The sequence below is a fragment of the Equus caballus genome, chromosome 18, assembly GCF_041296265.1.
Source record: "Equus caballus isolate H_3958 breed thoroughbred chromosome 18, TB-T2T, whole genome shotgun sequence".
Classification (NCBI taxonomy): domain Eukaryota; kingdom Metazoa; phylum Chordata; class Mammalia; order Perissodactyla; family Equidae; genus Equus; species Equus caballus.
Window position 1 is genome coordinate 24,840,996 of NC_091701.1, and position 22,679 is coordinate 24,863,674.

At 34.4% G+C, this 22,679-nt stretch overlaps 1 protein-coding gene across 4 annotated transcripts in view; it reads right to left on the reverse strand.

The window, feature by feature from the left end:
* LRP1B (LDL receptor related protein 1B) overlaps positions 1–22,679 on the reverse strand; it is a 1,824,397-nt gene that overhangs the window by 580,364 nt on the left and 1,221,354 nt on the right. For all 4 annotated transcript variants that reach the window (XM_070241833.1, XM_023622537.2, XM_023622536.2 and 1 more), the window contains 2 exons: positions 3,832–3,963; positions 2,251–2,478 (listed from right to left, as the gene is read on the reverse strand). In XM_070241833.1, the coding sequence (XP_070097934.1) occupies positions 2,251–2,478; positions 3,832–3,963 (360 nt within the window). The remainder of the gene's footprint in view (positions 1–2,250; positions 2,479–3,831; positions 3,964–22,679) is intronic.

Genomic DNA, 22,679 nt, shown 5'->3' on the forward strand with positions numbered 1-22,679 from the left:
AAAAGTTCATCTCAAGTTTTTCTATTAGTAGAAAGATGTATCAGTCCTTAACAAGGTTTCCTTCTGGAAGAAAGGGAAAAGCAACATCATTCAGCTTGTGGGGTTGCCAGAAATGAAAGAGTTATCTTTGAATAATGCCTATTCTTCAACCTTCATATCCAATTAATTAAGTTCCTTTATATTTTTACTCTTTTGTATCTCTATAATCTTCCCACATTTCTCTCTCTATTGTTTCTACTCAAGTCCAGGCTTCTGTCATCTCTTGCTAAAACCACTACAGCAGCCAACTAACTTGTCTCCCAGAGTCCTCTGCTCACCCACCCCCAACCCCAGACTTTCTCCAGTTTTCTACTAAGCATAATAGCTAGAGTGATCTTTCCCAAAGGCAAAGTTAATCATGTAGTGCGCCCTCCTTAAAATGCTTCCTTTCCTTAGTTCCCATTATCTTTAGCATTAACATAAAAATCAACTATTTATCCTTAAAGGATGGCATGATTCGGTTTCTATTTCTGTAGCTCCATCAGCTAGTGTAGCGTATATCTCTTGTTCTGCGTTCCTTACTATTCAGTCTACATTGGTTTCCTTTCAATTTTTCTCATATAGAAAAATATTTCAATATTTGTCAAAGTTACTGACTTAACAATTACTTATCCTAATGAGTATTATTAGTGAGAAAATATTATTGCTCAATTTTTGGTTAATCATAAATAGAGTCTGCTAAATAGAAATAAGTCTTTATGATTTTCTCAAAGATAAACTCACCAAATTACCACTAATTATCAATCTATAATTAGAGACAGAAAATTGTCCCCTAAGTTTTTTGAGGAAGAACGTCTTTTACTTTATACAATTCATAGACTCTTTTGGGAAGTATTTTGCATTCATGATAAAAGTGTTTGAACAATTTTCTACTAGACTTCGATGAATTTCTTGTGAGAAGATTGCCTAACTGCCTATCAGTTTGGGGAGGCACCTAATATCCTTAAACTGGTCTCTCAAGGGTTTTAATGACCATTAACCAGGCATTCTTTATAAATCTAGTCTAACAATGATTATCTAACAATTTTTCCTCCACGCCTATAAAAAATCCTGTACAAAGAGGAAATCTTTGCATTAGCTTTTTTAGAAAAGGCTCTTCTCTCATGGCAAGTTTGAAATAAATATTTGAACAAGCTTATAACCAATTCATTCAAGTTGCTTTACCAGCACTAACTTGAGGTGGGTAAAGAGCTAGTATAAATAAATACAAGAGTACTTTAGTGGTCAAATACTCTCAGATCTCCTAGTGGTACTCAAGCCAGCCTTCTAGTATTGTGTGTGGAAACTCTTGAAAAACACTGAACTTAAAAGCTGTACTTATTGCTTTCATTAAAAGATTGATCAATGCTCAAATAAGGGCTGAAATTAAGCTTTCAGTATGCTTCAAGGAGTTTATATATCTATATGGATTACTGATTACCCTTTCCTCCACCCTCCTCCAAATCACTCTATCATGCTTAGGGGGGCATCGAGTTGGTGAGAAATTATGTCTTGTTTGGTTTTGAGGTCATGGCAAACAGCAGTTGCTCAATTAAGATTCATTCAATAAGCTAATAACTAATCCAGAAATCACAATATACCAAAATTTAAGCAAGTTTTGCTTAGGGTAATGCAATGCTAAATATTTAGAGTTCAACAACCTCATTTATATGTATGTCTCGTTTTAGCTATGTTTTCCACTTTCAGAAAAATTGCTCTTTTTTTTAATGGTTAATTCAACAACGTTTACTGAAAACCTACGGTTCAAACTTCTTGGCTCAGGAGGTGCTAAGAACAGGTTCTCTGTATTATTTGTGTAGTCTAGTTCTGTAGAAACATGGGCAAAAGGAAGTTGATAATAAACTTGAGTCATAGGGGGAAACCAAACCTTTCAAATAACCTATATTTTCTCTTTGCAAATATAACTATTTCCCCATCAGCAAAAAGGAGTCTTCAAATCTGTTTATTTAGAAATCTATAAATTTTAAGGAGATTTGTTCTGAAATTTTTTCTTCTTGTGAAATTAAATTTCTAGTTTTCAAGACTACTATGTGCAACATAATTATAGCATTCTGCAATTGTTAGGATGTAGCATATTATTAAATCTGTGAGTAATTAATTCCCACTTTCAATTAACATAGAAGTGGATAATAGAAAAAAGAATATAAAAGAGATGTGATTATTACAAATTGAATAAATATTTTTTAAAGTTGTAACATGCAAGTCTGTTACCTCTTGAAATAACAGTTTCTAACCCAGTTCCGTTAATAAAGGCCCGTTTAATGGTTTGTGTTTTAATATCTGTCCAGTATAAACGTTCTTCAGATGCATCGAAGTCTATCACAGTAACGTCATCAATATCAGGGACTGTAAAGGCCGTGATAAAGTTAAAATATGGATTATCAATATCCACTCCTCTGATTTCAGAACGCCTTGCATAAAGAAGAAATTTTTTCATTTCTAGAAAAGAAACAGAAACAAATGTTTTTGTCTTACAAGCTTGGCAAGTTTGAAGCAGTCTAGAAACTCTAAAATGCTACTTGTTCATGCTTTAATAGATTTTTAACCCCAGAAAGTCATAATCAACATTTGACGGAAACATTAATGAAGACATTTTTTACCTCTTTTTAAATTACTTAATAGAAACAAATAAAAAAGTTAGAATCATTGTTATTGTTTTTCTTTATTTAGAAATGCCAAGAAATTCTCAGTAATTGGTTTGATCTTAGAATTTCAAACAATCTTGCTAAAATACATGAACTCTACAAATGTCAAATGACCATAGTATTTGTTTTTTGTACATAATTGTAACAATATCACATTGCATTGAATGCTTTTTGAAGGAATCTAAGAACATTTTTCTTATACTATCTTTGAATAAAATGAAATTAAATATTGCTCTTAAAAATCATGTTCATGTTTTCCCTATCAAAATTAGGGTTCAGATAATGTTAAAGCAAGCTGTATTGTAAATTTTTGTAAATCTGTAGTAACTAACATTATGAGGTATTGCATCATTTTTACTTCCATAGGTACCATTCTTGCACTGAAATATTAGTAGATTAAATAGATAGGAGTCACAGATATTCTACTCTTTCATTTTTATTTTTGGGGTTATTGTTATTTGAGATATGCTATGATTGTATAATAATGATAAAATCTACAAGTGCCTAAATTCCTGAGTTAAGATTTTGTGAGTACATTTTTTTCTGTCTTTAAAAGTAATTGCTTTGCAAATAGACAAAAACAATTCAAAATTAAAACAAAACAAACCAGAAAACCGCCAAGGTCTGATTTTCATTCACAAATTCTATCTTTTTATAGTTTAAATGTGCTGTTTACATATTTTTTACAAATCTTTCAAAGTTACATATTTTACTTCATTTTTTTCCTCCTTCAAGTTGATAATCCCCTACAAAATGATGCTAGACTGACTCCAGAAGAGCAGGAGGAGATTAAAGCTGTTAAGTACCTCTTTGTTATGTAGGTTACCTACATCATCATTTTCTGATAATGCGCTTTCACTTACAAATCTCCCTGTTTTGTACAGATAAATTCTGCTAACACACCAAATAAGAAAGTTGCAAGAAAAAATGAATAAGGTAATAAATAGCAAAGTGCAGCATGTCATTTAAAGAATTTGTCAGTCTCCCCAAAAGTAGATGAATCATCAATGCTCTAGAAATAGCACCACCTCGAATGTTTTTAAGGACACTCAAAACCTCTTCTGCTTTATTTTGAGGAAAATCTGAATGCTAATACAATTTGAGAGAATTCAATTTGAATTTTAGATAAGAACTTTAACAAATTTACCATAGCAGGTCTTCTTGTCGGAGGAAAGCTTCATCAAGTGGGGACATGCACACGCAGCGCTCCTGTTATGATGGATCAGACACAGGTGAGAGCAGGGCCCTCTGCCATCATTAGCTGCACAGGGATTGGGAGCTGTAATTACACAGTGAAATATTAACAATAAAGAAGGAAAAATATATTAGGGAACCTCTGAGGTTGACAAGGGTTATTCACTTAATGATTCAAAGTGAAGTTCTCTACATAGCACCCATTACTAGGGTGATTAATATGACAATAATAGACAATCATACACAGCAATTACACTAATAAAAACATTTTTCCTCCTCAAAGATAACTAAGATAACTCTCTCAATTTTCACTAAGATGAATGGTATGCATCCTATTGCCTCAGAAGCAAAGGTTTCTTTAAGCATTTAGTCTGAGAAACAACTAGGAGTAATTATTAAATTTACTATATAATAAACTCAAGTAGACTATAATCCAGGCATTGGGAGTTCCAAGGGATGTTGTTATTTTTCTAATCTATCATATAGACTCCCTTATTGCCTTAGCACAACACTCCTAAAGGTTTCCCTAGGAAACTGCTGTTACATATATATCCTTCCTTCAGGCTATCTCCTGTTTTTCAAATCAGAGGTCTATGTGAAAAAATGTTTGTCTTTTGTTACTAAGACATGTGCTTCTTCAGTTTTTTTTCTGTATTAACTGATTCCATGGCTAAAGTTTTCTTCACATACACATACTTACTAAATTCTATTGTATAAATAACTTGTGACATGTTCAAATTTAGAATGGAATATTAAATTTTGCAGTTCAATGTCATTCTCTTATTTTTTATGTTTCTTGTCTGTCATCATGCCTTTCCCATAAGATTTTAATCTCAATTGATCAATAACTATTTTCTTAAATCTTATTTTTACAGAGCCTATCTAGTAGAATAAAGTCTTTAGAACCAGGCGACTAAATTGAAGGCAGAAAAGAGTTACATCCTCTGATCCCACTAGTAATATTTGAGTTTTCATCTAATGACATCTTCCTAACAGGTGGACCTATTGCTCAGAGTAGTTAATATCTGTCCTGTGGAGTTTTAAAGCACAAAGAATAAAAAGCAATGGGCTATAATAAATTGTAGAGGATATGAGAATTAACTGAATTTGATAATACTCAGTGTGGCTTTTGGCAGTCTTTAGCATCCTTCCCCCAAGGTTATAAAAATAATCCATGTCCTTCCATTTGATTAAAAAATAAATAAACAAAAGGAAATGAAAGGCTCAGAAACATTTTCCCAAGAAAATCAATTAAAAACAAAAACTCTTAGAAAAGAGTGGAAGCTAAAGTCTGGAGATTCCTTAGGAATACAAGTTCCTCCATCACATGGAGTAAGTGCCACATATTCCACTTTCTTCCCTTTTAACTTCGTCTAGTATAACTGAAGTCCCCAAGGAATTCCAAATTAGAGAAGCAAGAGGGCAGGTGTGAAGGTTATTGAGGAGGAAAGGTGTTGCAGGAGAGCAGGTGGAATGAAGGAGAGGCACGGTTGGAGAACTATTAGGTGCCTAGAGTCAGGGTTACCTAACTGTGGTAGATAGAAAGAACAAACTCAGTCTTCAACACTTGAAAAAAAGAAGAGGATGAGGAAGAAGAAGAAAAACAGAATGAATAAAGAGGAGTAAAGGAGGAAGAGGGAGGAGAAATCTAGTTAAAAACATTGACATGGAGTCGGCCCAGTGGTGGAGTGGTTAAGTTTGTGCGCTCTGCTTCAGCAGCCCAGGGTTCACAGGATCAAATCTTGGGCTCAGATCTAGCACCACTTGTCAAGCCACACTGTGGCATGAAATAAAGGAAGACTGGCACAGATGTTAGCTCAGTAACAATCTTCCTCAAGCAAAAAGAGCAAGATTGGTAACAGATGTAAGCTCAGGGGAAATCTTCCTCATCAAAAAAACAAAAACAAAACAAAAAAAACCCATTGACATAAGGAATGCTGTTCTCTCAAGGAAATTAAAAGTATAATCCATGACAGTTCATGGATGGGCACTTGGATTTCATTTTGAAGATCACTATTTTTAGCTCTGAATCATACTAGTTCTTCTCAACATCCTATAATTGTGACAAAATACTTTTTAAAAGCAAAGGTATTAAATTTCTATGTACATACTAAAGTAAAAAATTATATTGACTTTGTAGCCCAGTAGATGTATTAATGATAACACTGTGATGTAGTAGTCACAATATTTGTGCTTCATAGCATGGAAAATCCACAAAGACATCTTACTTTTCATTTTTATCTCTTCTCACTTTGAAATAATGCTATTAAATCTTTTTGAAGTTTCTTTCTAACCATGCATTTGAACAGATACCTATTTTAATTACCAAATTAAGGAATTTGGTTCACAATAGTCACACTTTAATATAAAGCAAGGATTAGCAAATGGTGACCTCTAAGCCAAATCTGGTCCACTGCTTATTTTTGTAAATAAAGTTTTATTGGCATATAGCTATGCCATTAGTTTTCATATTATCTATGGCTGCTTTCATACTGCAAATAGCAGAGGTGAGCAGATTCAGCAGAGACCATATGGCCCACAAAGCCCTAAAATATTTATTATCTGGCTTTTTACAGAAAAGCTTTGCCAACACCTGACATAAAGCAATTAACTACTTTATGAGAAATACTATTGCAAAATCCAATATCAATATGGAGGTTGTAAACTCCTACAAGACCAAGACTATACCATTTATTTGCATTCAGGAAATGGGAAAACCTGACCAATCAATGGAATGTTATAAGCAATCTTAACAGATGAAATTCAAATACTGCTGTGCAGAGTGGGTTCACTGACAGTTCATATTACCTAAACTCAAGTTGACCAAACAAAGAAACTTAGAGACACATGTAACACCCCTCCTTATATTTATGCATTAAATACATATTTATGAAGCACCTATTTGTTCTGCCTAGCTTTAAGAAGCTGGGATATAACAGTAGACAAGACATAGTTCTTGCACCAAGGGGTTTAAGAGTCTGTACTCTAACCCTATACACCTTTCTCTCCAATTCTATGGTCACTGGCTCAGTTTAGTTTCTCCCCATCTCTTGCTTGGGTTGCTGCAGTAACTTTCTAACTAATCTCTTGATCTCCAGTCTCTCACCACTGCATAGTTAGCTTTCTAAAACACAGACTCGATCATATAGCTGCCTTGCTTAAAAACCTTGGATGCCTTCCTACTGTCATTCTCACAGTTTCAATCTTATCTCTTGCCATTTTCCCCAAGATTCCCTGGTACTTGCCAGATTGGTCTACCTGCTGTTCTCATTCAACTGCCAGATTTTTATCTGGATCCACTCTGTTTATTTTTGTTAAAGATGGCATCAGTCTTCCAAACTCAAACTTCAAAGCATCTTTTTCTCTTCTCTTTCATTACCATATTTAATCAGTTGTCAGATTTTCCCTAATATATTTCCTTGTTTCCATTTTTACCTCTCTTCTTCCAATATGAAGTTTTATTTCATCACTTTTATATGACCTCTATAGCCATGTAACTGGTACACTGAGGTATCTCCCAGAATATACCAATCTCTCTCTATAAGATATCAACCTATCTTCCAGGGTCATCTGCCACTTCCCTTCTACATACACATTATGCACATGCCAATATGGACTGCTCATTGTTCTCTGAAAATCTACAGCTTGTCCTTTTCTGCCTTGACATGATGTACTTTTCTTCCTGTAGAATTTCATCACCAACATCTTTTTGTGTGTGTGAGGAAGATTGGTCTTGAGCTAACATCTCTGCCAATCATCCTCTACTTTTGAATGTGTGGGATGTCACCACAGCATGGCTTGATGAGTAGTGCTAGGTCTGTGCCCAGGATCTGAACCTGTGAACCCCAGGTCGTTGAAGCAGAGCCTGCGGACTTAACCACTATGCCACTGGGCCAGCCCCACCATCTTTTGATTAACCTTTCTTCGTGAACCAGCTCAAGTTACTTTTCTTCCATAAATCACTTTTCTAAAGGAACTGACTAACGCTGATTTCTTCCATCACTAAGGATTGGTTTTAATTATTCACTACACAAGACATTAGGCCATTTATTGTTTACTGTCCTATTTTCTGATTATCTTTGATATTGAAGAGGTTCAGAACAGGTCTCCCCACAATGTGCCACTTTGGCATGTGGGATATTTTGAGCTAAAGGCAATCAAGACCCTGCATGCTCAAGAGAAATTTTTACCTCTTCCTTAAAGAATTTAAATTGGGGGCTTTGCCCGTAATAAGATTTGTTACCAGAAATAACTATTTAATGACCTACCTGTGCCAGAGAAAACTAATGAGTGAACATCTGCTCTTCTTATTGTCCCATGAATTACCCTCCTCCCCTCTGAAGACTCAGGCCCCTCTCCCATTCCTTAGCTCAATATGGCACATATACCTCATTTTACCTTTTTGTCTCTGACCTCTCATGTATGAGGGCTTCCTGTATGTATGCAATTAAATTTTACTTTCTCCTATTAATCTGTCTCAATTTAGTTCTTGGACCAGCCAGAGGAAACCAGAAGAGTAGAGAAAAATGTCTTTCTCTTCCACAACATATATTCATATATTTTATATCAGTATAACCAGTGTTTCTAGCTAAATCAGGGCTTGGCAATTTTTTTCTGTAAAAGGCCAGATAGTAAATATTTTCACCTTTGCAGGCCTTATGCCCCTTCATAGCAACTATTCAACTTTGCTACTATAGCACAAAAGCAGCCATAAAACAATATGTAAATCAACGGCCATGTCCATGTTCAAATAAAATAGGCAGATGGCTGAATTTAGCCTGAGGGCATTAGTTTGTCAACCTTTGAGCTACAGTATAAGTGTTATGCTGGCAAGAACTATGACTTATACACGTACAAATTGTCTTTTCCTAAAATTTGTATACTATCTATTATTGTTAGACTTGAGATATGGATTTATATGTGTGTTCTAAAAAGGCAGCAATCTAAAATTTGGAAAGTGAGTTAATCTTCTAAAGGGCATCATAGCTGTAGGTGAAGAGACTAAATAATACATAACTATAATACTTTATAAGAGCACCAAATGTTAATTATGCAATCACACAAGACTGATGTCTGCTCTGTGAAGAAAACACTATCATTACAGATAATTTCACATTTCGTGCAAACTATGTTTAATTATAGTCCATTTCTTACCAGCAAAAAATAAGCATATTAAATACAATTATTTTATCCATTAAATTCAAATAAAATATATGTAAATGTTGATGCAATATAAAATATGTATGACATTTATTTACCTCATATAACTATGCTCAAAGCATAAGAATGCCAGGATACAAATTATTAGATAAGAGGAAGATTTTTCTCCCTCCTATGTAATCATTTTTGATAGTAAGTAATAGTCATCCTGTTCATGAACTTTATCAGTACAAGAATAATCCCTAATAAAATAAAATAATTTATATAGATTATAATAATCTATATATATTATAATTTTCCTTTCAGAAAAGAATTTAATATTTTTAAAGAAAAGAATTTTCAGAAGGATCTTACAATTAGACACTAATTCCAAATCCTATTTTCCTTTAACAAATATCTTCAAAATATAATTTTATAATTTTAACATTTGATGTTGAAGAACTAGGGTGAATTTCCACATTATAATATTATATTATAATAATTACTATATTATTTTAAAATATGGTAATATTTAATAATTAATAATTAAATTATAATTTAATAATTATATTAATATATAATATATGATATAGTAATTATATTAAATTAATAATTAAATTATTAAATTATTAAATATTACCATATTTAAAAAATATCAATTTATAATGCAGTTAAACATATTACCTGAATATCAATTTATAATGCAGTTAAACATATTACCTGAATATCAGTTTATAATACAGTTAAACATATTACCTGAATATTAATTTATTTGCAGTTTAGTTGTTTGTTATTTGTATTATTATTATTTCTTTTTGAGAAAGATTAGCCCTGAGCTAACATCTGCCATCAATCCTCCTCTTTTTGCTGAGCAAAACTGGCCCTGAGCTAACATCCATGCCCATCTTCGTCTACTTTATATGTCGGACACCTGCCACAGCATGGCTTAACAGGTGGTGCATAGGTCCACACCCGGGATCTGAACCAGCGAACCCCAAGCGGCCAAAGCGGAACGTGTGAACTTAACCTCTGTGCCACTAGGCCAGTCCTGTATTTGTACGATATTTTGCCAAATAAATAATGCTAAAAATGGTAATTAAGTCTTTCAGATGAACCAACAAAATCCATTAATTCATAATATGGTCTTCAGATGATACAGAAGGATTCATTAAAAAACTGAGTTAAGTGCTAGTCTATATACCTGGTACTGAAAGTGAGTTCCATTGTGATTCTTTTATATCAATAATTGGAACGAGGTAGCAATGTGCTTTTGGCATGTTTCAGCTCTCATTTCTCTTCTTCATTGCTCACTGCCTCTTTCTCTTCGACCAGCCTCTCAGTACTGCAAGATGTTCTAAGCACTTCATTATAGAAGCTTCACAAGTTTACTCAAATCTCAAAAATTCCTCCGTACTAAGATATTACCTGCCTTTCATTTCACCACAGTCAGAATTCTCATTTCTTCAAAGCTGCTGATTTCAACTATAAGTAATGGTGGAAGCATTTCGATTTAACTATTTCACATCAGCTTGCCATTCTTAGAAATATTAGCAGTTAAAAGAAGTGTGCGTGTAAAATAAAATAAATCTCGCACTGATAGTATATAAATATATGAAATAAAGAGACACTATTAAACAGAGGGAAAACAATATTTTTTAACAGAATTAATAATATATAGGATGTAGGGTACAAACACATATACACATACATATATATACATCTATACACACATATATATAAAGAGAGAGAAATTTGTTTCATATGACAGGTCGTTAGCTCTTGATACAGTAGACTGTGGAAGAGAACAGTTTAGGTAACCTGCAAATATTCGAGATTCACCTCCAACACACTGAAACATGGTTTTAAGAGTATTTCTTTTTTTTCCTTAAACCCTTTTCTTAATCATATGAAAAATGTTGCTTGTAATTGAATATATTAATAGTTCCATATGGAATCCTTCCTTCTTCAAGTTTCTTAACTGATACTCTGTCCCTCAAAGGAGCAATATTACTAATATTCTTAGAAACTAGACTCTTGTTTCTTTTTTTGCAAAATAAGATCAGCTGGTTTTCTTATAAATGATGTCAAGAAAAGTTTCGTTTTCTATAGAAATATTTTCCTGAAGCAATTGGAGGGACTTAAACCATCTCAATGTTAAAACTGCTCTTTGAGAAACAGCCTGCAATTTTCCATATATTGTCATAACATAATAGGAAGTGAGATAAAAATTGATAGGAGTAAATGTTCCAAATATGGAATAATTTATTTTTATCACAATATGCTAGATAAGTGCTAAGAATTTTGTAAGAATTATTTCTTTTATCCCTCCTACTGGACAAAATTAACCTCATTTTATAGAAGAATAAACTTAATTTTGAGAAAGGTAAAAAAAAAAAAAAAACCTTATTCACAATCGTACAGCTATTAAGATGAGGAATAAAGTTTCAGATTCCAGAATATCAGCTCTAACCATTATACATACTATCTCTCTAAATGAAGCAATTCACTTAAAATCATTCATTCATTCATTTAACAATTCATGGATACCTTATAAAAAAGAATGGGGTACAGATACTGCCTTAGAGTATAATTTTTATAAATATATTTAATATAATTGTTGTAACTATGAGGAAACACCTCATGTCTCATCCATTCTGTTCCTGTATTTTGATTTGTTTTTCTAAGGGATAGTGTCATATTAATGTTATATAAAACAGTTTGCATATTTGCCAGTCACTATGAGTTTTAAGAACAAAATTTTTAAAAAGTAAAATAAAATGGCCCCTGAAAAATAGTACTATTTTTATCAACAAATATTTATTAAGGCCCCATTGAACTGAGTTCTTTTCAGAGGAAGAAAAGTTTCTTCAATAAGAGAAAAACATCTTATAATTGGTGAAGTCTAATGGAAAAACTATTTGCAATACTAAAGTGACAATCATATTCTTGAATTATTTCAGGAAAAGATTCCAATCAAAACAAATAAAGCAAGCAATATGGAAGAAAACTGAAAAAAAAAAAACCCATAGTGGTGGAATCTTTCTGAATTTATGAAAAAATTCAACTTCCTGGCATTAAGTCATACCTAGAAGTCATAATTAAGAAAACACCTTTAGGCTGAGAGAGGACACACAGAAGGACAGCAAATCTGCTGGATGGCAGAAGGTGTGCACACAAAAGAAGAAAGTTATACTTTCTCAATGTTTACAAACAAGGCCCCTCACAAGGTAAGGGAAGAGGTGGTGATTTGTAAAACTAACTAAGAGAACTGTGTGTCTCTCTGTCTATCTATCTATGTATCTCTCTATTTATTTATCTATCATTTACTTAACAATACTTATATAGTCTTCAGTATTTACCAGGTATTTTCTAAGTGCTTTAAGGAGACTAATATACTTAATCTTTGCAAGGATTCCGTTTTACACATGAAAAAACTAAGATAGATAATGGTCATACAGTTAAGATATGACAAAGTTAGAATGTGAGCCAAAACAGTCTGGCTCTAGAATCTTCCTCTTGATCACTACGTCTACATTTGTAAGGTAAATCTCTATCTGTAAAAGGTGCCTCCCTCTCTGTACCAGAAAGAAGAAAGGAGATGACCTTCTCTCTAAAAACTCTTAATCAATACCAAAGGCAAGGACTTAAATCTGCATTTTATTGTGCTAGTCTGGTAACCTCCTGTAACTGACTTCCCTCCCCCTCCCAACTTTGACATTTCTTAAGGATTAAGCATCTTTCCTTAGGCTAGGAACTGATTGCTGCACTCACCCATGACCACCCAGCTCCAGACAATCGACTTGCCTCCTGCTATGCCCACTGAGATAGCAGACCACTACCTGTTGTGTCCATCAAGCACTGTGCTGACAGGGCAATCTTGTGATTATTGTGGGAGGGACATTTCAATCACATGTGAAACTCCCCGTTTGGGAGTATATAACCACTGTGTGCACCCCACTTCTTCGGTGCCCTTTCTTCCTTCGTGAAGAAAGTCCCCGGGCCATGGTTCCTCATAAAGCTTTGTTTAATTTTCTCTTGCTATTCTGTCTCATGTGAATTTAATTCATTCTCTGGCCAGATGAACCCCCATTTGGGAAGAGGAAATGTCTTCCTCCCCTACAGTTGTTTTCCAAATCCAGCCATTAGCTATTGATCTTTAGGAGTGTCTCTAGATCTTGCAAAGATAATATCTTTTGCACCCTCTTTGAGGATGACTCTTGGGTCCATGGGGTTGTTTAACACTGCCAGAAATATTTACTGTTTGTACCAGATGAAATATAAGATATTTGAAAGAATTTAAGAACTCTAAGATCAGAAATTTCCTCAAATTGGAAGCTGATATTCAGACCCTGACAGGTATTTCTTTTTAGGCCTTCTTCCCTAAGCTAAATGTACCCAGAGGGAAAGCAAAACATTCCACAATAGGTGGATGGGTATGTTAGTCCTTTGATATCATTCAGGATACAACCTAATTCTTTGAGGAATTAGAAGCAACTCTCCCTATCCTACAAATCTTTGCAAGACCAGAAATGCAACTCTAAAAGCAATTCAAAGTTCACCCATCCTTACCATCCCCCAAAACCTCCCTATTTATCTTAAAAGGCTTGTAAGTACTGTAGAAATTCTAGTGTTAGGGAACAAAAGTCCTTCTTGGAGGAACTTGCATTCTTTCCCTGTGCCTTTGAGATGTAAATGTTCTACCTGATCTTCTCCAGAAACTCTTATCTAGGCCATCTCTTTGAAAGGCAAACTGCAGGAAGGTACTTCTTAACAGAAGGGAGAAAAAAGAGAAAAGAGACTTTTTAAAATAAAAACTGCTATAGAGCTCCCTTGCCCAAAATCTAATCCACAGTCTCCGTAATATTACTTGCTGAGGACAAATAAAAATCTTAAAAGTCTTCTTCACAAATATTAGCAAAAAGTTTTAACCATCTGAGCAGGTAACCTTAATTTATTCCAACTTCCAGAAACACAATTGGAATCCAACTTATTTTATTGTATCTGACTCATAGCTAAAATTTTAAAATGGAAGCTATAAGGTCTCTGTTTGTGTCTGTCTTTGTGTTTATGTGTGTCTATGTATGTATGTAATAGTTATATGATAATTTTCTATTTCCAGGTGGTATTGCCAAAATTAATTTTTAAAGAGCTCTATTTAATTGGCTTACAAAATTAAGTGCTTATATGAATTAAGGATTCCTAAAACTCTTCAAAACATTTAACTCTTCAAAAAACTTAACCGAAATGATTTTCAAGTTCACATGAACTAGGATTAATTTTTAATAAATAAAAACTAAGGTTGTTGGTTTAATTAAAATAAGTGTGTCAACAGAGTTATCAGCATTAAATACAATACAGACACACAACTTTTATTCTACCTGGGTTTACTAGTTGAATAAGTTCATGTTATCTCTGTTACAAAATAACTTAGGATGATGACTGACTGTCTAATGTCTGATGAAGTTTTTGTAGGTAATCTAAACATAATTGCTAAAAACAACTGATTTAAATAGATGTAAGTGAGACAACAGTTTCTAGGTGAACTTTCCAGCAAATAGTTTCTAAAATCTTTTGTTTACTCAAAACCTTAGAGTTTTGATAAGTTAAGTTAAATGATGAATTAAGTCAAATTAATTGAATATCTAGATTACCTCCAAATAAAAATAAAATACTGAAACATTACTAAAAATAAGTTTATCCATTTTTGGCTTCCTTTCAGAGGAACTGAAGATATTTGGGTCTATTAGAAACATGTTTTGTGGCACATTGGAAAAATTACTATGAGGAACCATATGTTTCTAGAAATTATAAAAAGTATTTATAAATTTGCCATGCCACAGAATCGTAAATATAAAAGATAGCTCACAATTGTTTGCTTCTTTAATTTCACTAGAAATTAAGGTTTTTAAGGGTTAAGAATTCTAATATATGTTTCTAAAGCTACTACAAGTAATCAGGCTAACATCTCTCCATGAGAGGAAAGTAAGATGTGTGTTTTATGGTAAGAGAAGGTCTGAGGAGTGGACTTTCACTTTTGCTGAGAGAAAATACATTAATTTTGTCCTAAAGTGAGGCTGGTTGTTTCAGAGTGGGAAAGAGGAAAAACACAGGACAAAATGTGAATGCAAAAAAGTCAGGGAAGTTTTGTGAAAAGGAATCTTGAAAAGAAATTTTATGTGTGGTCAAGCTGGCTAAGATTAGAATGGATTAATTAAAAAATGGGTTTTAATATCAAAAATACACTGGTGCAAAATCAGAAATCAGTTTTCTCTTTGTTAAAAGGACAAAGCTTCCTTGGACTTTTGATATGCTTTCAACAACAGATTGTGAATGATTTTTCATTATTTTTTAAGTAATCTGCCTGGACAGGAAAGATTTTGTGTCTTAACATAATAATTTTCCACACTTTATGTTATCTTTATCATCAGGTCTTTGATTACTTAAGAAAACTTAGTCTTCTGTTAAGAAAGCTAAGGGTTTTTTTAAACAACTACTTAACTATCTGTATTTGCTTACAAAGACTCTAATTGTCACTGTGGTTAAATAGATAACTGGATCATGCATGACAGTGATCTATAATCATATTTTTCCAAGTGTTTTAAAGCTTTTTGATGTTTTTGAACAAATTTCCCAAAATCAAATTCTAAATGAAGGCTTTTTTGACCTCAAAGTAATTTTGATATTTTCCAGAAGATCCCTGGAAAATCGCAAAAGATTTGTCCTCTTCCTTTATAAAGAGGGAGCTGTTAAACTAATTAGCCTTATTTTGGTATGTTAAATTACATGGGAAACATTGTCAAATGATAAGTAATACTAAGCTTTGTTTATGTTGTATTTGTATGGGTATATAGAAACTGTGTAAAATTCCTGGATATCTGATATGTCCTGGTGTAATGTTATCAGTCATAGTTCCAGTTATCTTAAAATGTTGTGTGTCACAGAAATAATCAAATTTACTTATAAACTCCATTATAATGAACTCTCATCAGATCTTTAACAATGGACATTTTAAGTCTTTGTCATTTATAGAGAGTTATTGCTTCACTCAGATTATTTGCAAAAGTATTCCTGCAAGAGAGCTTCATCTTCAAGGAGACTCATGGAAAGGACTTTGACAAGTACAGGTTTTTGATATTCTGAAGATCATAACACTGAACTGGGTAATAATTTCCAGAATTAATGGAAAAAATGGATTCAAGCAGAACAAGTATTAATTACATGGGACTGAAAAAACTTTGGAGGAGGATTACAATTTTTTATTACTTTTTGAAACATTGCTGGTTCCCTAGTGTTTTACTTTTCCAGACTTAAGGAAACCTCTTCTTTTAAGCTATGACTTATAGCAATTTGGTAAAGTATACTTTGTAAACAAAGACCAAACATTTCCTTTTTCTCCCTACCTCTTCCCTCCAGAATTCAGAAACTCTTCAGTACTCTTTTCATGGCCACATAGATAGTTATTTGCATAAGTTCATTAGGAAACTGTTCCCCCTGTACGAAGTCGTATTACCAAGGCCTTGACTGGAATGTCATATTTGAGAGAGATGTGCATAGACTCAGACACGACCAGACAGTTTTAAGGAACTAAGGTTGACTTTATGAAGCCAATAAGCCCCCTTGGAAAAACCAATCTGGTTTTCTGCTTACTTGGCAGCCTTACCAGGTAAGGAAGGCCATTTCTCGCAGGCCCAGGAAACTCAGGATATTTTGGGGACCTCAAGAAAAGAGGAATTCACCCAAACTATAGGTATTGTAGGTAAAATCTGATGGTGAGTCCTTGGCTTGTTTTCCTGACCTCAGAAGATTTTAAGAGTTCAAGCTGAGATTCCTTACGAAAAGTTTAAGCAAAGTGATCTTAACAAGAGCTTATATGGCCAATCATTATTCTTACTGCACTTTTGTAAGTAATAAAGCCACGTTTAATGCAAATAAATTAGTTTCCTTGTGATTATTTTTTGTAAAAAAAATATTAGGCTGTTTGTAGAGAGAAAAATTATGGTTGCACCTTTATAGATACTATATTCTAGTCCTGTTAATTTTCTTTGAAGTTTTGTTATATACCTGTAAACTGGCTGGATCCTGGATTCTTCTAGTTTCCTTAAATATCTGGCTACAATGCTCCAAGCTAATATTATCTATTTTCTTCCACCCTTCTGATTTGGAATCACTAAGAGCAAAGACTGCCCTTAAATCTCCTTGGAAGGGACTACACCAGGTCCTCCTTACTACCCAGATGGCAGCCAAACTTCAGATGCTTGAACCTTGGCTACATATCTCACAATTGAAGAAGGCTTCCCCTGCCATCTGGTCCTCTGCAAATGCTGGAGACCTGAAAATCAAATGACAGGGAAGAGAAGTGGCCAACTTTGAGGTAGACTGCTTCCTCCCAAGATGCTGGATCAAGATTTCATTCTTCTTCTGAACATGAAACCGTTTCTTCTTCTCTTTCTTTCCTTTACTATGGCATTGGCCTGGAAAGATAACACTATTATCTGTATCTCCCAGGTCATTGCTAAGGGGGAGAACCTTTCAGATAGCTGGATTTTTCATCAAAAACTCTGATCTGTCCATTAACAGTGCCACCTTAGATCAACTCAAATTTGTGAACCTGAAGTCTCAACCTGTGAATGCCACAGGGATTTAGCAGAAAACAACATGACCTGTGAATATTACACACAGGATCAGTAAAAGCTACAGGAACTATAGAGCAGTAGCTGGGAGTGGCCCTAATACCTTAAATTTTCATCACACCTCTCAGTTAAGCTGAGAGTCTGACCAAAAGAGGGGAATTGTTAAAAAAGAAACAAGCCTCAAAAGCTCACTTGTGCTAAGCCCTACGTTAGTAAACCAAGACTTAATACCTAACCTAGTTACAGTTTCATCCTCTCCCAGGAGATGTGACCCTTAACAAGCCAATCTGGAATTACCTGGTCAGCACTAGTGAGGTAATCTGCCTGACAGACCTCTGCCTTCCGGCATAGGAGATGACTTTGTCTGAAGCAATCCACTCTTTGCTAGAAACTGCCTTTTTCTGCCCCCTTCTACCAGATAAGCCTTCCATTTTGCACAGTTCCTCGGAGCTTTCTTCTATCTGCTAGATGAGTTGCTGCTCAATTCCCGAATCATTGAGTATTCAAAACCAATTAGACCTTCAAATTTACTCAGTTGAATTTTGTGTTTTTAACACTGGCCTTTCACAGAAAAAGTCTGCTGACTCCTTCCTTAAACCACTCCCATGGTCTCTGTGTCACACTCTGATTGTAAAGCCAATTACAGAAACTAGAAACCCAAAGCCATCCCAAATTCTTCCATCTCTCCTCAACCTCCCTGACTTCACAAACTTCCATCACTATTTTTTATTGTTTTCCTCTAAGTATATCTCAACTATACCATTCTTCCTGTTCTTATCATCATTTCTTAGATTTGGGCACCAGCTACTTCCTGATCTACTGAAGTAACATCCTTACTGATCTCTTACCCTGCAGTAGTGTCTGTCTCCAACTCATCCTTTACACAGATGGAGTCAAGTTACTAGCATGGAAATCTGCTCTTTTCACTTCCTTGACAAAATGATTTTAACGTTTTTCTTCTTCCCTTAGGGCAGTGGTTCTTAAAGCAGCTCCAGTACCCCCCAGGGAACTTGTTAAAAATGCAAAATCTCAAGCCACGTCTCAGACCTATCAAATCAGAAGCTCTTGGGTTGAGCCCAGAAGTCCTTGTTTTAATGAGCCCTACAGGTAATTTTGATGCACATTCAAGATTGAGATAACTGGAAACACCTATCCTAGAGAATAAAAATTGAAATTCCTTTCTAAGTGTACTATTTAAGAAATCTTGACCTGAAATGGCCTAGGAAACAAAGATTCTCCTTCCCATAGAACCTAAGGGACATTACCGGAACTTGAAAGTTGGATTTTTTTCAGAAGCAAAGGGTCCCTCATTCAGGAAGATCTAGAGTTAAAATTCCCTCCCTATCTCACCAAAAATGTTTAGAATCCTCTCATAACATTTAGAACCTCATGATAAATGTTTAGAGCCCTGTCATAAATGTTAAAACCTTACCATAAACACTTGAAGCCCATCAATCATAACTTGTCCTGCCAGGGTTTCCACATGCTGGCTTGTCCTCCCTAACTCTTAAATTTCACCCCAAATCCTGAATTGAGGAGACACATGTGAAGGGACATGCCCCTGTTCTCCCTGCAGATTGATCTCACAGAATAAAGCTGATCTCTTTTCCCAAAGGCTGATGCCATAATTAATTGGCTGTTTATGTGTCTTGGGCGAGAGAACTTCAGTTTTGTGTGGGGAGCAGTCTGATCCCTGCTCAATCTTGTTTTCCATTTATTCCCTCCTTAATTCTAGCTGCTTCAACCTACAAATGAGGAAATAAACTTCAGAAGTTAATTAATTTGCCTCAGGTAACAAGGCTGGGAGTGACAGAGGAAGAAACTGAACTAGGCTAAGCCCAAGGTCTTTTTAGAATGACACCCTACTACCTTTTAAAATATATTCACTATACTCTTACATTCAAAATCCATCCGTAATAACAATTATTTTACTGATCCTAGTTGTTAATTTAGTCTATTCCTTTTTAGACTATAAACTCCAAGAAGGTAAGAATTAGTTTGTCCCATGTGAAGGTGTCAATAAAACTTGACTCTCTACTGCCATCTGGTGACACGATATAACAATTCCAAGAAGAATCTCAATAAACATGAACTCAATGTCTTCTGCCAGGAGAGTGTAGTGGTCAAGCCAAAAAAGTGCTCTGGGGTCACTCTCCCTGAGATTAGATAAGTGTGCAGTCATCCTTTGGCTATTAGAGCTTGAGCAAATTACTTAGCATTTCTCTGCCTTAGGTTCCTTGTCTGTAAAACTGTGTTGCTAATATCTTTCTCATGGAATTGCAATGAAGATTAGCAAGTGTTAGGTCCTATTATTATTCTAATTATTAATATTATTATAAAGGACTTAGACTCTACAGTTGACACAAATAAATAAATGACACTCCATTACTCAAATATTTTATAATCCACTTGAGTAAATAAAACAGAGTTAGGAAAATATTAAATAACCATGCAAGCTCTAAGTGCTAAGAGAGTTCTCATGGTGTTAGCTATGAATGCGGAGGGGGTGAAGTCTGAAGTGTAAAGGTTTATAATTGGCATGCGGCTTTGAAGTAAGAAAGCCTCTCAGAAGGAGAATTTTTCCTACAAATCTTGTGCAGACTGAGAGTAATAACTGTAAAGTACTAATAAAAACATGATATAAGTGCATACCTTCCTTATTATTACAAAGTCATGAGGATGAAACCATTTTTATTTAATGCTTAATCATGCAAGCCCAGATCTCATTATCCAAACAAAAACTAACATTTACTTCACAAAGAATTCATTATAAAAGTTTTGTTGTTGTTGTTGTTGTTTTCTAATATACTCAACATTCATTCAATTAATAGCTATGTTTTACTGATAAAAATAAATTTAGACTAGATGGCTTCCTAAATGTAAATTATTCATTTTCGCCTTAAAGAGAAACCTACAATTTCAGTGTTCTTGCTCATTATAAAAGTAACATATATATTTATTTATATAACTTCACTTTATGCTAAGAAAACAACATTTTCCTATGTATTTATTCAGTAGGCGTCCATAAATATCAACTACATGCTATAAATTGCTAATATACATCAGATATGGAAAAATAGAGAATTTAGGTTAAAGTGCTCAGTTATCAGTCTAATCAATGGAATAGGGTGAATACATATAAATCTCCCAAAAGTATATGGGGATAAAAATGTGATTTTCCTAACCAGTGTGAAACTATAGTACATTACATCTGAAGTTCTAGTTCCAAACTTCCCAGTATTTCATATTCAAATTTTTCTCCTCAGTCCCTACAGTAGCTTTCACCATGACACTAATACTTTGTTTCCTTCCTAATTTACTCTAGACTTTCTTTAACTTCTTTTGGCATGTGAGAGGTCATATGCCTTAATCTACCTTCCTCATCTCCAATCCCCCTCCTCCTCAAACTCACCTTCATTTAATATCATAACTATATGCCTAATACATAAATCCCATGTTTCACTTCTATAATTAGAAATATTTCATGCCCATCCCATCCGCCCTTTGCCAACAGCACAATGTTCAAACGTGCTGCCCAGAACTTGGGACATCTGTGGAGACCAAAGTGGGGACATGGGGAAGCTGGGCATTGAGTTGGCAACTCTAGCCTCCTTTCTGCTTCAACTGGAGGACCTGCTAATATTATTATTCCTGGACTGAACCCAACTCATCATGCTGTATTTCTCTCTTTAAATTCAGGGTTAGATTTACTTTACTAACATTAGATCTTGAATTTGGGCATCAATATCCACGTTTTGGTTGTAATTATTTTCTTACAATTTTGTATCCCTATTCTACTGTGAACTCTGGTAGAACTAGGACTAGATTGTATACGTGTGTGTGTGTGTGTGTATCTGTGAATATGTATCTCCCAAAGGCTGCATATATACTTCATGGATACTCAATAATTTTTCTGTTCTAAAAATAACATAAGAGCATAAAAACAGACACATAGATCAATGGAACAAAACAGGGAGCCCAGAATAAAACTCAAACATATATGGCCCATTAATTTATGACAAAGGAGCCAAGAATATACAGTGGAGAAAGAACAACTTCTTTGATAAATGGTTTTGGTAAAATTGGACAGCCACATGCAAAAGAATGAAACTGAAAAAAAAAGTTTTGTGACTTTGAAATGTGACAGCTGGTAACTAGACTTATTGTGGTGATCATTTCATAGTGTATACAAATATTGGATCATTATATTGTACCTAAAACTAATATGTTATATGTCATTTATACCTCAATAAAGAAAAGAAAGAAAGAAAACCTGTTGTTATGTGGGAGAGAGTACTTTTTAAAATATATCTATTTGTACAAGTAAAGTAACTATACCAGAAGGATAAACTCTAGTCTCCCCTATTCCAAAGTCACTTCTGGGAATGAATTAAACAACAAAGATTCCTGAATTCTTACAAAGTCAGGTGCCATTTAGTGTACCATCAAAGCACAGAATGAATCCCAGAGGCTCTAGACCAAGGCAGCATGCACCCCATCAATGCTACAGGCACCTACTAAGTAGCATCCGTGCGTACACTTAAACATGCCTAGGAAACTTCTCTGACAACAGCCCACTAAGCTATATATGTGACCGAAGAGCTATTCTCCTGACTTCAATAGCAAAAATAAAGGAAGGACAAACGAACCTACTTCTTTTTTGTATTCAGTTGATAAAACAAGTCTCAAAGAACATAGCCTGGACCACTTTACCCCTAATATATTGCCTTAGCATACGCTTCACTTTTTTACAGGTATCGATCCTAAAATCATAAAATCTCAGACTTTCAAGAGATTTTACAATTAGACTTCTGGGTCTCACATTTTAAGTCCGTACGAATCACCTGGAGATATTGTTAAAATAAATTTTCTGAGCTCCACTCTGAGAAACTGATTTAATGGTAGGAATCTATATTGTAAATAACACCCCAGGTGTAACTGGGATTCAAGTGGTCCATGGAGCACATTGTGGGCTTGAACAATGATTCTCATACCTGTAAAATCCTTTGACAACACAGCTCACAAATGTTGT